The sequence below is a fragment of the Acanthisitta chloris genome, unplaced genomic scaffold (genome assembly GCF_000695815.1).
Source record: "Acanthisitta chloris isolate BGI_N310 unplaced genomic scaffold, ASM69581v1 scaffold14828, whole genome shotgun sequence".
Taxonomy (NCBI): Eukaryota; Metazoa; Chordata; class Aves; order Passeriformes; family Acanthisittidae; genus Acanthisitta; species Acanthisitta chloris.
This window is the reverse complement of record NW_008686592.1, coordinates 22,500-35,092: the sequence shown is the minus strand read 5'-3', so window position 1 is coordinate 35,092 and position 12,593 is coordinate 22,500. Positions and strand designations below refer to the sequence as shown.

The 12,593-nt window shown below is 37.8% G+C and overlaps 1 protein-coding gene across 1 annotated transcript in view; it reads right to left on the bottom strand.

Annotated features, from left to right (window-relative positions):
• LOC103807501 (fibrillin-2) overlaps positions 1–12,593 on the bottom strand; it is a gene marked incomplete at both ends in the record, with an annotated part of 50,615 nt that overhangs the window by 17,023 nt on the left and 20,999 nt on the right. The window contains 9 exons of the mRNA XM_009080233.1: positions 452–577; positions 975–1,100; positions 2,402–2,527; positions 3,060–3,128; positions 8,798–8,950; positions 9,503–9,628; positions 10,445–10,570; positions 11,190–11,258; positions 12,388–12,549. Of these exons, the coding sequence (XP_009078481.1) occupies positions 452–577; positions 975–1,100; positions 2,402–2,527; positions 3,060–3,128; positions 8,798–8,950; positions 9,503–9,628; positions 10,445–10,570; positions 11,190–11,258; positions 12,388–12,549 (1,083 nt within the window). The remainder of the gene's footprint in view (positions 1–451; positions 578–974; positions 1,101–2,401; positions 2,528–3,059; positions 3,129–8,797; positions 8,951–9,502; positions 9,629–10,444; positions 10,571–11,189; positions 11,259–12,387; positions 12,550–12,593) is intronic.

Genomic DNA, 12,593 nt, shown 5'->3' with positions numbered 1-12,593 from the left:
TCAGCGTTCTTGTTTCTTATATCATCCCAATCATGACATCATTTTCAGACAAAATTAGTACAGTTTAAGCTGCATTGAATGTGGGATTCAGTTTTTTCCTGGGTAACTCAATAAACTTCTAAACAATTGGAAAATGTGTCTTTTTATCTCCAAGCTCTACTAGTCTGTGAAACATCCTATAAACTTCTCTGTCTCAACAATACTATGATGTATTTTTGTGACAATGGTGTTCATATATTCTTCAGTAACATGGAGATAGTTTTGGGTTTTTTTCTGAAACATCCACTCCATGGACAACTTCACATACTTTGTTCAGAATACCTCCAGAAATGTATGAACCAGTCTTCTAATGTCACTATAATCTACTGAAAAAAATTCACACTCATCCCCTCCTCCTTAAAAAAACACCACAACCAAACAAACCACACACAGAAGTATTTTATTTCCATACCCATGCACATAGTCTGATCCTGAGATGCCTTAAAACCATTGTGACATATGCACTGGTAGCTTCCTTGCACGTCCACACATAAACCATGACTGCAAACGTTAGGAATTTCCAGACATTCGTTGCGATCTATAACAAAAATACAAAGCAGATGGTACACATTATTGACTTCCATTATTCCATCATTTTACACAACAATGTTTTTACAATCTGTTATTATTACTGAAACCAGACTCAAAGTCATCCATAAATAAACATGAATCATAACAAAACTTAATTTTATAGGAACTGCTTGCCTATACACCTTGAGGTTAAAACTACTGTCAGGATTTGGTTGATGCATAAAGAATGTCCTTTAAAAATGTTACTCTGTCTTTTCTTCCCTTCTACAGAGAAACAGACCTATAAAGTAAAACAGCAGAATACACAAGGTAACAGAACGTAAACGGTGCTGTTACCCTTTGAAAGAATCACACGTACCGTAGGTTAATAAAAAACAGAAGGGAAAAGTCAACTGCTTTCTTACCAACACAAGCACCATTGGGCGAGAGTTTAAATCCAGCAGCACATTCACAGCGGTAACTACCAGGACTGTTGATACAGTCTGCATTTCTTTGGCAGAGATTGTCCCCATTGCTGCACTCATCAATATCTGAAAGACCAAGAGCCATAGTTCAGACATCAGAAACCATTTCTGCCTAAAATTTAGGCTGTGTTGTCCATCTTGTGCAAGGTGAATCAATACATGAATAGCCTGACCTTCAGCCTCCTGTGCTGTAAATTTCAATTTCATCCATTCCAGAAAATGCAACTTACCTTTCTCACACCAGCAAAAATGTCTGTGTTTCTGAAGTCATTTGCAAGGATCAGTTGGATCAGTTGAAGACAATTTAAAACTGTTTTCAATACTGTTGAAATCAGAGAATGCCTAAATAATTGCTACCAAATTTGGCAGTAGCTGCTTTGTGGGTGCTGTTAACTCACATAAGTATAAAAGGGACAATTTCAGAGGCAAAATAATTTTTGTCATTCCAGTAAGATAGAGTCACAATTCCAGTGAGAGAGGTGGTTTTGGAGTTTTAGTCCACCAGCATAACTGAGTAATTTCAGGAAATTATGATAATAAGTTGCTGTGAAGTGACTGACTATAGCTCCATAGGTTACACTGCTAAATGTAAGCTCCTAATTGTCAGTATCCAGGTCTATCTGAGTGCATAAACACACAAGCACCACAAATCAGAAGAGGTCACAATTTCATACATTTTCCAATTTCATACATCAATTCCAATGCATCAATTTCAAATACAATTTCATCCATAACACACCTTCTGGATGAAGGAGGATCCTATGAGTCCAACTCACTACACACTGAAACAGCTTTGCAAATTTAACCATCTGCCTAAAGTAATTTTAGCATTAAAAAAAAATTTCTCTTTGCCTTGTAACTGAACAAATAAATGGAACAATTTATTAATTTTCTGAGGTGCACATGTTAGCACATGACCCTTGACTACCAATGACAAAACTCTTCTTGACTTTAGGACATACAGAATTATACTGTTCGCTTTCATGAACATCTCTACCTCCAAAATTGGAGCAGAAGAGGACAAGATGGGGAAAAAAAATCAACAAAACTTTTCTTTGAGAAGTTCTCAGAACAAGATCTTTCTCCAGAAAAGGAAAAGGGAAGGGAAGGGAAGGATTTCATTTACTACCTGTTTAGGAGTCAGTGAATTGCTTGACAGAAAACTAGTACAAATTTTATTAAGTGCGTGTGTGTGTGTGTATTAAAGACAAACACTTCACAAACTGATTTATAGACTTCAGCCCTACAATAAAGCTCACAAGTCTGTCTCTTAGATTTTGCAAGACACGTGAATTAAATGTTCCCCTTTTTAAGGAGATAAGCATGCTTAAGGGAGCTAAGTGGAAAATAACATAATTTCAAATCACCTTCACAGACCAAGAGAAGGTCATTGTAGCTGAATCCAGTGGGGCATTCACAGCGGAAGCTGCCAATCTGATTGATGCAAACACCATTTGCACAGATTCCTGGGATTTCCTTACATTCATCAATGTCTGAAAGTGAGATGAGCTAGTTTAAGTACAGTACATCATGTTTTGTGTAATGCTTGCATTCTCATTTTCTCCGTATTTAAAACTGAGCTGAGGAGTTCCTTTTAATCTATAGGAATTGTATACAGGTTATAAATAAAACATATCCCCATTATGAGAGAAAATAAACTATGTGAAGTTCAAGAAGTGATGAAAACAGAGCAATACTAAGCATTGGAAAATATGCAGAATGTTACAAATGTGCAGAAAAGTCCCACAACATTTTTGAAGCCAAAAGCTTTTTGCTTACCAATTAAAACTCAAAATTATGAACTAAGATGGAAGGTGAGCAAAATGTCTTAACAAAATATGGAAAAACAAAACAATCTTGAAATATTCTACGCAAAAATTGTTCTCACAATTTGTGTCACCATTGTAACTCCACAATGAAATTAGAATTTTAGTATAGGAAATGTTTATTTTTGGTTACCATTATACAGGTGCAACAATCTTATGCAAAACAATTTTTGGTGAATGAGAGTTTAGTGAAACTTACCAACAGCTTTTCCGGTATGAATGTCAAAGGTAAAGCCAGGAATATTCCCACATATGTTCTTGAACTCAGCTAGAGCAAAGTAGAGAATGGAGCATTTTCAGTGAATACACAAATCTCCTAAGAATTATGTGTAGTCTTCTCATCTTTTCAAGAGCTGTTTTAAGCTAAATCTATTTTATTCATTGCCTCTTGTACAATTTGTATTGAGAAAACAATGCAAACTGAAGTACTAATTCATACTTCTTTTTCCTCAAATCTTTGCAGACTTGCACATGACTAAATGTCTTGTTTGAGAGACCAGAAGGCCAGTTGTTCAGGGGTTTTTTAACAGACCTCCTTAACTTACCATTTAAGGTTTATCCCTGTCTTCTAGACATCTGTAGTGAGAATCTGCAGCAACAATTTCAAATAGGAGAAATAAATTTAATTTCCCAGTACCCAGGCTTCTATGACCAATCGATCTCTGTTGTTTTCTGTGGAGATTACTGCAGCTTAGTTCCAGTAAACTGAAGAGCAGAATTGATCCTCTGCTTTAATAAAGACTCTCCAAAAAAAGAGCATTGTTTTAATGTGCTCTATTTATATCCTGTTTTCCCACCTGGAGGATGGGAAATTCATAGTATAAAGTATAAAATAAATTAACTCATGTTTTTTCCATGCAAGGTGTATGAAGTTGAGTGTGTTTGCAACACACAGAGAAACATTTCTAGCATGGATTCTATTGGGATTGAGTGCATGCTCAGCACGTTCAGTGACCACACCAGGTGTGTGGGGCAGTCCCAGCTGAAGGGAAGGGATGGGACATCCAGAGGGACCTTGACAGGCTGGAGAGGTGGAACAATGCAAACCTCATTAACAGCAACAAAATGAAGTGCAAAGTCCTACACCTGGGCCATGGCAATCCCAGGCACACCTACTGTTTGGATGGGGAAGTAATTGAGATCAGCAATGAGGAGAAAGACTTGGGAATGATTGTAGATGAGAAGCTCACCATGAGCTGCAGTGTGTGCTTGCAGCTCAGAAAGCCAATTGAATCCTGGGCTGCATCAAAAGGAGTGTGGCCAGCAGGTCAAAGGAGGTGATTCTCCCTCTGTACTCTGCTCTCATGAGACCCCACCTGGAATACTGCATGCAGTTCTGGTGTCCTCAGTATAAGAAGGACATGGAACTGTTGGAGCAAGTACAGAGGAGGCCACGAAGTTGGTAAGAGGACTGGAGCATCTCCCCTATGAGGACAGGCTGAGGAAGTTTGGGCTGTTCAGCCTGGAGGAAAAGGTTGCATGGAGACCTCATAGCAACATTTCAGTATCTGAAGGGCCTGCAGGGGAGCTGGAGAGGGATTCTACTTGTACACAGAAGATTAAGATTTAATATTTCTTTTGAGGAGACTCATTCCAAAGATGGATCTTACACAAACACAAATAATAAGTACCCCAAGATATGTTAGGACATATTCTGGGACAATGGAAAGCTTCTTTTAACCACTGGGGAAAAGAGTTTCTACTGAGCTTAAAACATCCAACAAATTTTACTTGTTCAAGGCCAGGCTGGATGAGCCTTGAGCAACCTGATCTAGTGAGGAGGTGTCCCTGCCCAGGGCAGGGGGTTGGGACTAGATGATCTGTAAGGTCCATTCCAACCCTTAAATTTTATGATTCTGTGATTATTGCAGGATGAGATTTTAATGGCAGAACACTGATTCCAGACAAAGAAATTATTACACATTTACAGTAGAGTGATAAATTTTGATTAGGTAGAAATAAGAAAACTGACAGTCCTACAGCTCTAATTATGTCAAATTTTTGTAATACTGCCAGTAGAATTGTATACTTGAGGGGAATGAAATAATTCCAATGTGAAGACACAACCAGTCTGAATGAACAGTTTCTTTTAAGTGTGTGTTTGCAAACAATGACCATGCAGCTCCTATTTGGCATCATTTTATATTTTATCAGCATTCAAATTATCCAGAAAAAGGAACTTTTAATATTAACTTGCCAAACTACTGATAACGGAATATTTCAAAGTATGTGGGAGATATCTGTACATTCAGGGCCTTAAGCCAAGGTAAAATATCCTTCAAAAAAAAGTGGATAAAAATTTACAAAAACATAGGATTGACATAAAATTCAAAGGGGTTCTAGAAGCATAATGTCTGGAGACCTCTGTGAGTGCTTGGACAACTGTGAGTGCTGCTGAGGACCTATAGGAAATCCACTTATCCAACAGGAAGAAGCATATGGAATCTGCCTTTGATGCATCTCTAAACCTGAAACATTGACAAATTATTCTAGCACAGAAAATACAAAAAGGAGACCCTTCTGTAATCCTGCAAGTAACGATCTTTAATCTAGAGCAGTGATAGTTTATTTCTTTACTGGTTGTAGTTTGAGCCTCTTGACTGTCTACACTTTAATGTCAGATCTTCAACAGCTTATAGTTTTGTGAAGTTTAACCACTGGTGTTATACTTGAAATAATTCTTGTCTCCCTTACACCAAACATTCTTGTTTATTAAAATTTCAGCAAATTTGGTTGATCATTGAATGAGATTGGACAAAATGTTTTACTCACATGCAAATGTTCTTTGTTATTTGTGTAAGCAAGCCAAGCTGCAGAAGGGAAGAAAAGCCAGAACATCCCAACATCAGCATTTCTTTCTGTCCTACTGTTTAATCACTGCTTAATGCCCACTCCAGTTACTCCTGCAGTACAGGACACAGGCCCACAGAGGTGCCTGCCACAGCACTTTACTATCCAGCAATTTTCTGCTTTTTTATAGATACAGCCTTAGAATATTTTATGTTTATATTACGTGTAAGATTTGAGGGTTAGAAACAAGTTCTTTTCTGCAAGGAGCTTTAAGCAATTCACTGCTGTCAGTAAACCTGTGAAATACACATACTGGACAAAAACAAGGCTTTGTGTTCACTGCAGTGTCTTCGTGGACAATGAAGATGATAATGCCTAACACATGAGGCCTGGCAGGATGAAGAAGAGGCTCCAAGGGTTGCAGGCTCTGCTTCATTCTGTGTTGTGCAATTGTTGAATACAGTTTTTCACATTTTTTTTAATTTGTACTGTAAAAAGCATATAACTAGGTAAGGACTGCATGATAATGCATTTATGCAAAGGGCCCAAATATCCAAACAAAAACATGCCAGAGATTTACCTTCTGAAAATTCGACTTTGCATGAATGACTTTAAAAATGTTTCAAAATCTCATATAATTAACACTGTATTATTTTTTAGGACAAAAAGATTTATCACATAACAGGAAAAAAATCTCAGAGATAGGCACTCCTGATATTATCAAACCATGAGGGAGCTCTGCACATTCTTGGTTACCTCTAGCAGAGAAGCAGCTTTCTACACTTCTTTGGGTTTAAAGAAAAAAAACAACAAAAAAGAATTACTATTTCTGATTAAAGTCTGTATGCTCATTGTTGTGACCTGCATAATATGTAAAACCAAGCAGAACAGTCTATCTACCTACCTAAAGTCATCAAATAGAGACTGAATGCTAAGCAGAAACATAGGAAAAGGAAGAAAGAGAGGTGTTTACCAAGGAAAAAATGCAAATGCATTGGCATGTGAAGTTCATTTAGAGGAACAATACAATTCACATCAGAGCAGAATAATGCTCTTAACGAGCTACTGGGCTCAGTCTAGCAAAGTGGTTAAGGTCAGTGTATCATAACCCCTGTCTGTGATGTGTAGCCCCCACCCAGATTCCAAAACAACTGATTATAGACATAAGTGCAGCCATTCAACCAGTTACACTTGGGAACTGTATTTGATCCCTCACACAATCCCTCCTCATGGTGAAAGAGGTTCAACCATGTCTGCAAATACAGTAAAGGCATTTAGGAGAGCTAACAAGGCAATATTGAAGTATTGCAGGAAATATTTTAACCCCATAACTGCTCACACACTAACAGACAGTTTTTGTTTTAATGAACCATTAAGAGCTGCAGAAGTTATGGGAATTTCAGTCTTACCAATTTAACAGGAGAATTCTTTCTTTGGCACAAGAATATGAATTGCATGAATCCCTGTTAATACTTTGCTGTATTTTTCTCATCATGCTGTCATCATGATGACAATTTTATGGCACTGAGATAAATGACTATGGGAAAGAATTTCATGAGCTCTCTGTGATAGCAAACATATATTTCTTCTCTCAAGAAGAAATTTCCATCTCCCATTCCTGACTGCTAGGAACATTCCTTCATTCTCCCTCCTCCTACCTAAGGAAGAAAACAAAGAGGTTGTTTTCTATTCTTTCCAGTCCTATTTTCCTACTCTTTACTGCTTGCGACGGAAAATCTTTCTTCAATTATCTGCTGTTTCCCTTATTTCACCAGGAAAAATCACTTGGAATGAAAGTAATATATTCTTTACAGTAACATCACAAATTATGCAGCACTGGAGGTATGGGTTTTGTGGCACTAAACCTGTAAGCTTGGGGCAAGTCAATTAAACAATCAATTGTGTTTGTACTAAACAGGTACCTGAGGGTTTTTTTGTTTTATCTAGGCATGTCTGAATTTTTTTCAAATGTAAGAATCTTCTACTGAGTGCCAGGTGCTACTGTCAGGTTCCCAAGTTGGTGATTCTCCCACCAATGACCTTTCTGAGTTGAGCTTTCAAGGGTGTTTTATTCCAGGCAATGAGCTCTATAAAGATGAACTGAAAATGAACTGTACTTTAGTATTTTGACCTCCCTTTATGGAAGATAATTTTTTTACATCCCCTTACAATGCCCTGCTTACTCAGCTTTCACAAGTGCATTCACCTTCAGTAGTGGAAATGTAAAAGCAACTAAGAAGATCATGCTCAGATGTGAGACACAACTGGAAAATCCAGAAAGGTAACACACTCAATAATGAAACCCTATCTTGTTGCTCTGATAGATCAGGACTACCTGGATAAATGTATCCCCAGCTATCAAGAACTGAATTATACAATCCTAAATTGATTATCTCGGAAGACAGACCATCTCTTGTCAGCCAGTATCTTCAACCCCAGTGTTGTTGCCCAATAATTGCTTTTCCAGCAACCTCAAAGTGAAAGCTTTATAGCTGGGAGTTCTAAACTCACACATTCAGAAAACTTGCTTATGTCTACTGTGTCTCCCTGGTGCGTATTATCTACCAAAACATAGATTTCTTCATATAAATCTAAATTACTGAAAGTTAATCTATGACCCTAGAAAGTTAATCTATGACCCTAGAAAACCTCTGAAAGCCTTGGTGTTCGTCAGAAAGAAAGAAAGAATAGAACACTCACCCATCACCAAAAAAAGAGGTCTACATATTTTGATCCATCTACAGATACCTGTTTTACAAATATCTTTTTAGCTACAGGTCTGACAGATGTCAGAAGATCAGTCTGTACTCTCCAGGCCTTTTGATCTCAGTGGCACCTGACAGTAGTTTGTTCTCTTGCCTTCAGGGGCAGCTGAGAGGGAAAATGTGTTTTTCCTGAGTTCTTTCTCATCAAGGAAAAACAATTGGTACCTTCAAACTATTCAAGCTGTATCACTCAGTATAGAGTAGAAAATTATGGAATAAATACTTATTCTTGTTTATCACACCAAGATTTAATCCAGACAGTAACAGAATGGCAGAGTATTATTGTTACTTTCCCTTGAGCATGCAGTAAATGAGTTTTGGGCCTGAAATCTTAAGATAAGCAAAGCGAGTAATAAAATGGGATGACTACAGTAGGTGTTACCTGTTCCTGGAGTTGGACATGGTTCACAAGGTTTGTTCCAGGCTTTCCCAATATTGTACGTACAGCAACACATCCTTTTGGTTACATTGAAGGGCAGTTCATTCTCACAGGAGGTTCCGTTATAGCTTCTGTAGCAAAAGCTTTTCCTCATGTCTAGATGTGAGAAGAGAACCACTGATGAAACTACCAACAGCCTGACTTAGGTCAATATCAGCCTCCTACCAAACCAGAGAATGGTTCACTAACTGGTTTCTGAATGCAACCCAAGGACATGCACTTAAAAATGATGTAAGGATTGAGGTAATCTACAGTCTTGGTTTTAGACCTACACAAAATTTGACAAATTTTCAGTTTTCACTCAGACATGAAGGGGAGAAAGGAGAACTCCCAAGAAATCACAGATCCACTGTTGTTGTTCATGAGATCCATTTGTTTAATAAACTGTACCATTTGGAAGTGACTACTGAAAATAAACTAGTGAACAGTGAGTTCTGCTAGGGAATAAGAGCACTTGAATGCTGCATGCCAATGACTGGGATCTCCTTCTGGCTACACAACAGAACTGGGAGTTAAAGATAAGCAAAATCAGTACAAGACTTCAAAACTGGGCTCATCTAAAAGGAAATTTTAAGCACAGACTTCATGCACTGGCCTCAAAACACTCTGATATTCAAGTAGTTCCACTAAAGATGACATTTTGCGTACCCATGCAGTTATGTCCTCCGTTCACCTGCATATATTCAGGTGGGCAAATACAGGTGTAGTTCCCCAAAGTATTGTAGCAGGTGCCAGGACCACAGACACCAGGATGTGCAACACACTCATCAATATCTAGAGGCCAAACAAAAACATCACAATTAACAAGGGAAAAGAGGTCCAATCCCTAGCAAATGTTTCTGAGAAAGATGATCATAATAAACCATGCAAAGGCAGCAAAAATGTTTAATTTAAAAACCAGCTTGGAAAGTACAGCTCTGATTTGGGTTAAGTACCTATTGTAACAGCTACTGTTAGTACATCCAGTCTTAGTTCTTGTAAGTGCAACAGAACACACTAAAGAAATTCAAAGATCTTGAAGTTACCACTGAAATTGGAGCATCTTGTGCCCCATCAACTTCACTGAAGACATTCACACCTTCTTCTCACAGGTGGATTTGTCACTTGTCAGTTCTATTAATCTGTTCACTGAGAAAAGACCTTCTAAGTGCTTTATAAGAGGCAAGATAAATCACCTTGCTGAGCTATCCTTGGATCTTCTTATTTAAGATATTTGGGGTGTAAGGCTTTTTTCCCATAGAATTTTAATTTCAAACCCAGTTTAGTCAGTTTTATTCAGCTGAGCTTAGCAAAGCCTCAGGATTAATAGGCTCTGGTTTCTCACAAAGTGAGTGAAGAAGGGGAAGATGACTTACAACCCTCCAAACTAGGTGAAACCATGAAAGATTCTTTACACTTTACAAACATTAGTATATTCAAGTGTGGCACTTCAGGTTTTACACTGTCACATCACAGGTGCCAAAGATAATGATTTTAGGGAACATTTTAGGTAAGGGTGTGGGGTACCATATCCACTTATGGATTTAAGGCTAAAAACAGTGTTTCTCATAACTGCACTGTGACAGAGAAAGAGGTTTCAGGGGACTCAACCTTCACAGATTCTTGTCTCCTCACTGAGGTAGTAGCCATTGGGACATTCACACTGGAAGCTGCCAAAAGTATTGATGCAATTTCCACCTTGACAGAGACCTGGTAGTTCCTGACATTCATCAATGTCTGAAAACAGAGAACAAAACCCAACACATTTTCATTCTAGAATGAAAGGAAACAGGAGAATCTAAGTACTACCCTGAAATTTTACCAACTAGTAGCTTTTAACTGTCACATGAACTCTTCTTTTTTTCACCTTCTAAATTGCACTTCAGGAATGCAAGGATAAGATTCTTATACTCTTCTGATCAAAAGCTCTTTAGAAGCACATTTCAGCTTGATGAGCCCATGGAGATTAACTTCCATTACTGTTTACAGCAATTTGGCATCTAATTCCCCATTTATTGGAATTGGTTTCTTTGTCTGGCATTTCCTGAAACTTTTATCTTCCACTGAAAAGCTAATAAATGACTTATGCTTCAGGGTCCATTTTTGAAGTCCAATTCAAGTAAGAAGCACACAAAATGGATACATCAGGCTATTTTCCTGTTGAAATAGTGTTGGACCTCTTCAATATTCTTTTACATTATGCCTTTTCATCAGGTTGTTGTCCAAGTCACATTAGCAAAGGTTTTTGCTTTGCACTAAAATTTCTGAAAAAAAAATGCAGTTCCTGTATACACCACTCCAAAGATGACACAGTTTTATTACTGCTGGTCATCACAGAAGTTTATGAGAAACTCACCTTCTAAAATAATAGTGATGGGATTTGGCCTGAATCCTTCTCCCCCTGGACACAGAGTGTTGTATTCTGCTAAATAAAGTATAACACAAGAGAACATGTCAGTCATACAAAGGATAAAATAATGACAACAGAAACATGGAATTTCACCTGAGTTTTTAATGAGTGTTCTTAGCAATATTCATTGGTTTCTAGTTTTTAACCTTTTCACAGTAAATAAAGCAATTGCATTAGATTAACAGAAAATTGAAAAAGTAGGATTAAGAGTTCTGCTTTCTTTTATTACCATAACCTCAGATACTCCCAAGGCAGGCACAGTGTTGATTTCTCCATACTCTGTCTTTACAAAGGCACATATTTTCCGCTTTGACAGTTCTTTAGTATGAAACATTCTATGCAAAATGAATAAATAAATAAACAATAAAACAATTAAATAGCTTTGAAGCTCTTTACTATGAAATACTCTTGATAAAGATACGTGTTAAACTTGGAATTCTTATGATTATGGGACTGGTCAGAACAACATGCTTGGCATTTCCATTGCATTATCCATTCCAAGAACTTCAAAGGTCTACAAAACTGGTAACTATCACTGGGTAGCAGCTTTGAAAGTACTCAAGAGTCACTTAGACACAGCTAAGCAAGAGTCATCAATGCTTTCCTTTGAGAACGACTGCAGCTCTCCAAATTAAAGCCACGATTTGAGTTCTAAGCATTTTTTAATTATTTCCCTACCAGCATGGAGTTGCTGAGTGAAAATCCCAGTAGATGTATGCAATCATTCCATTCTTAAGACACATTAAACATATCTACAAGGTTCTCAATTTTTTTTTGGGAGAAAAGTAAAGGCAAAATAAATAAAATGCCCCAAACTACCCAAAGTATATGGGCCTGGTCCAGTGGGAAGTGTCTTCTGAAGTTACCACTGATTTATTGTTGTGAGAACAGGCATCAAGTCAGTCACAGAAGACTAATGGTCAGGTCTTCTGCTACTCACGTTCACACTTCCACGTCATCCCTCTGACAGAAGCATGGAGCTTGTCTTTTAAAACTGTGCCATAATGCTGTCTTATGAAGAGAATAAGTGTCTTGAATGACAAATATATTGTAATACAGTAAAAGATTTCAAACATTTTTTCCATCCGTTGTTAATATTTCCTAAACCAAGAGGTCGGGGGTAAACAAGAGAACATTTCCTTACTGCTGTTTATGGGGGGACACGTCTCACAGGGGTTTCCCCAAGCCTTTCCCAGGGAGCAGCAGCATGAGGAACGACTGACTCCAACCCCAATTTCAGTGTTGCAGGATAGGCTCCCATCCCCTCTTGGTCCATACTTCAGGTAGCAACTGCCAACACGGTTATCTGTATAAAGCAGATATGACTACAGCTGCATACACCAGGCAAAG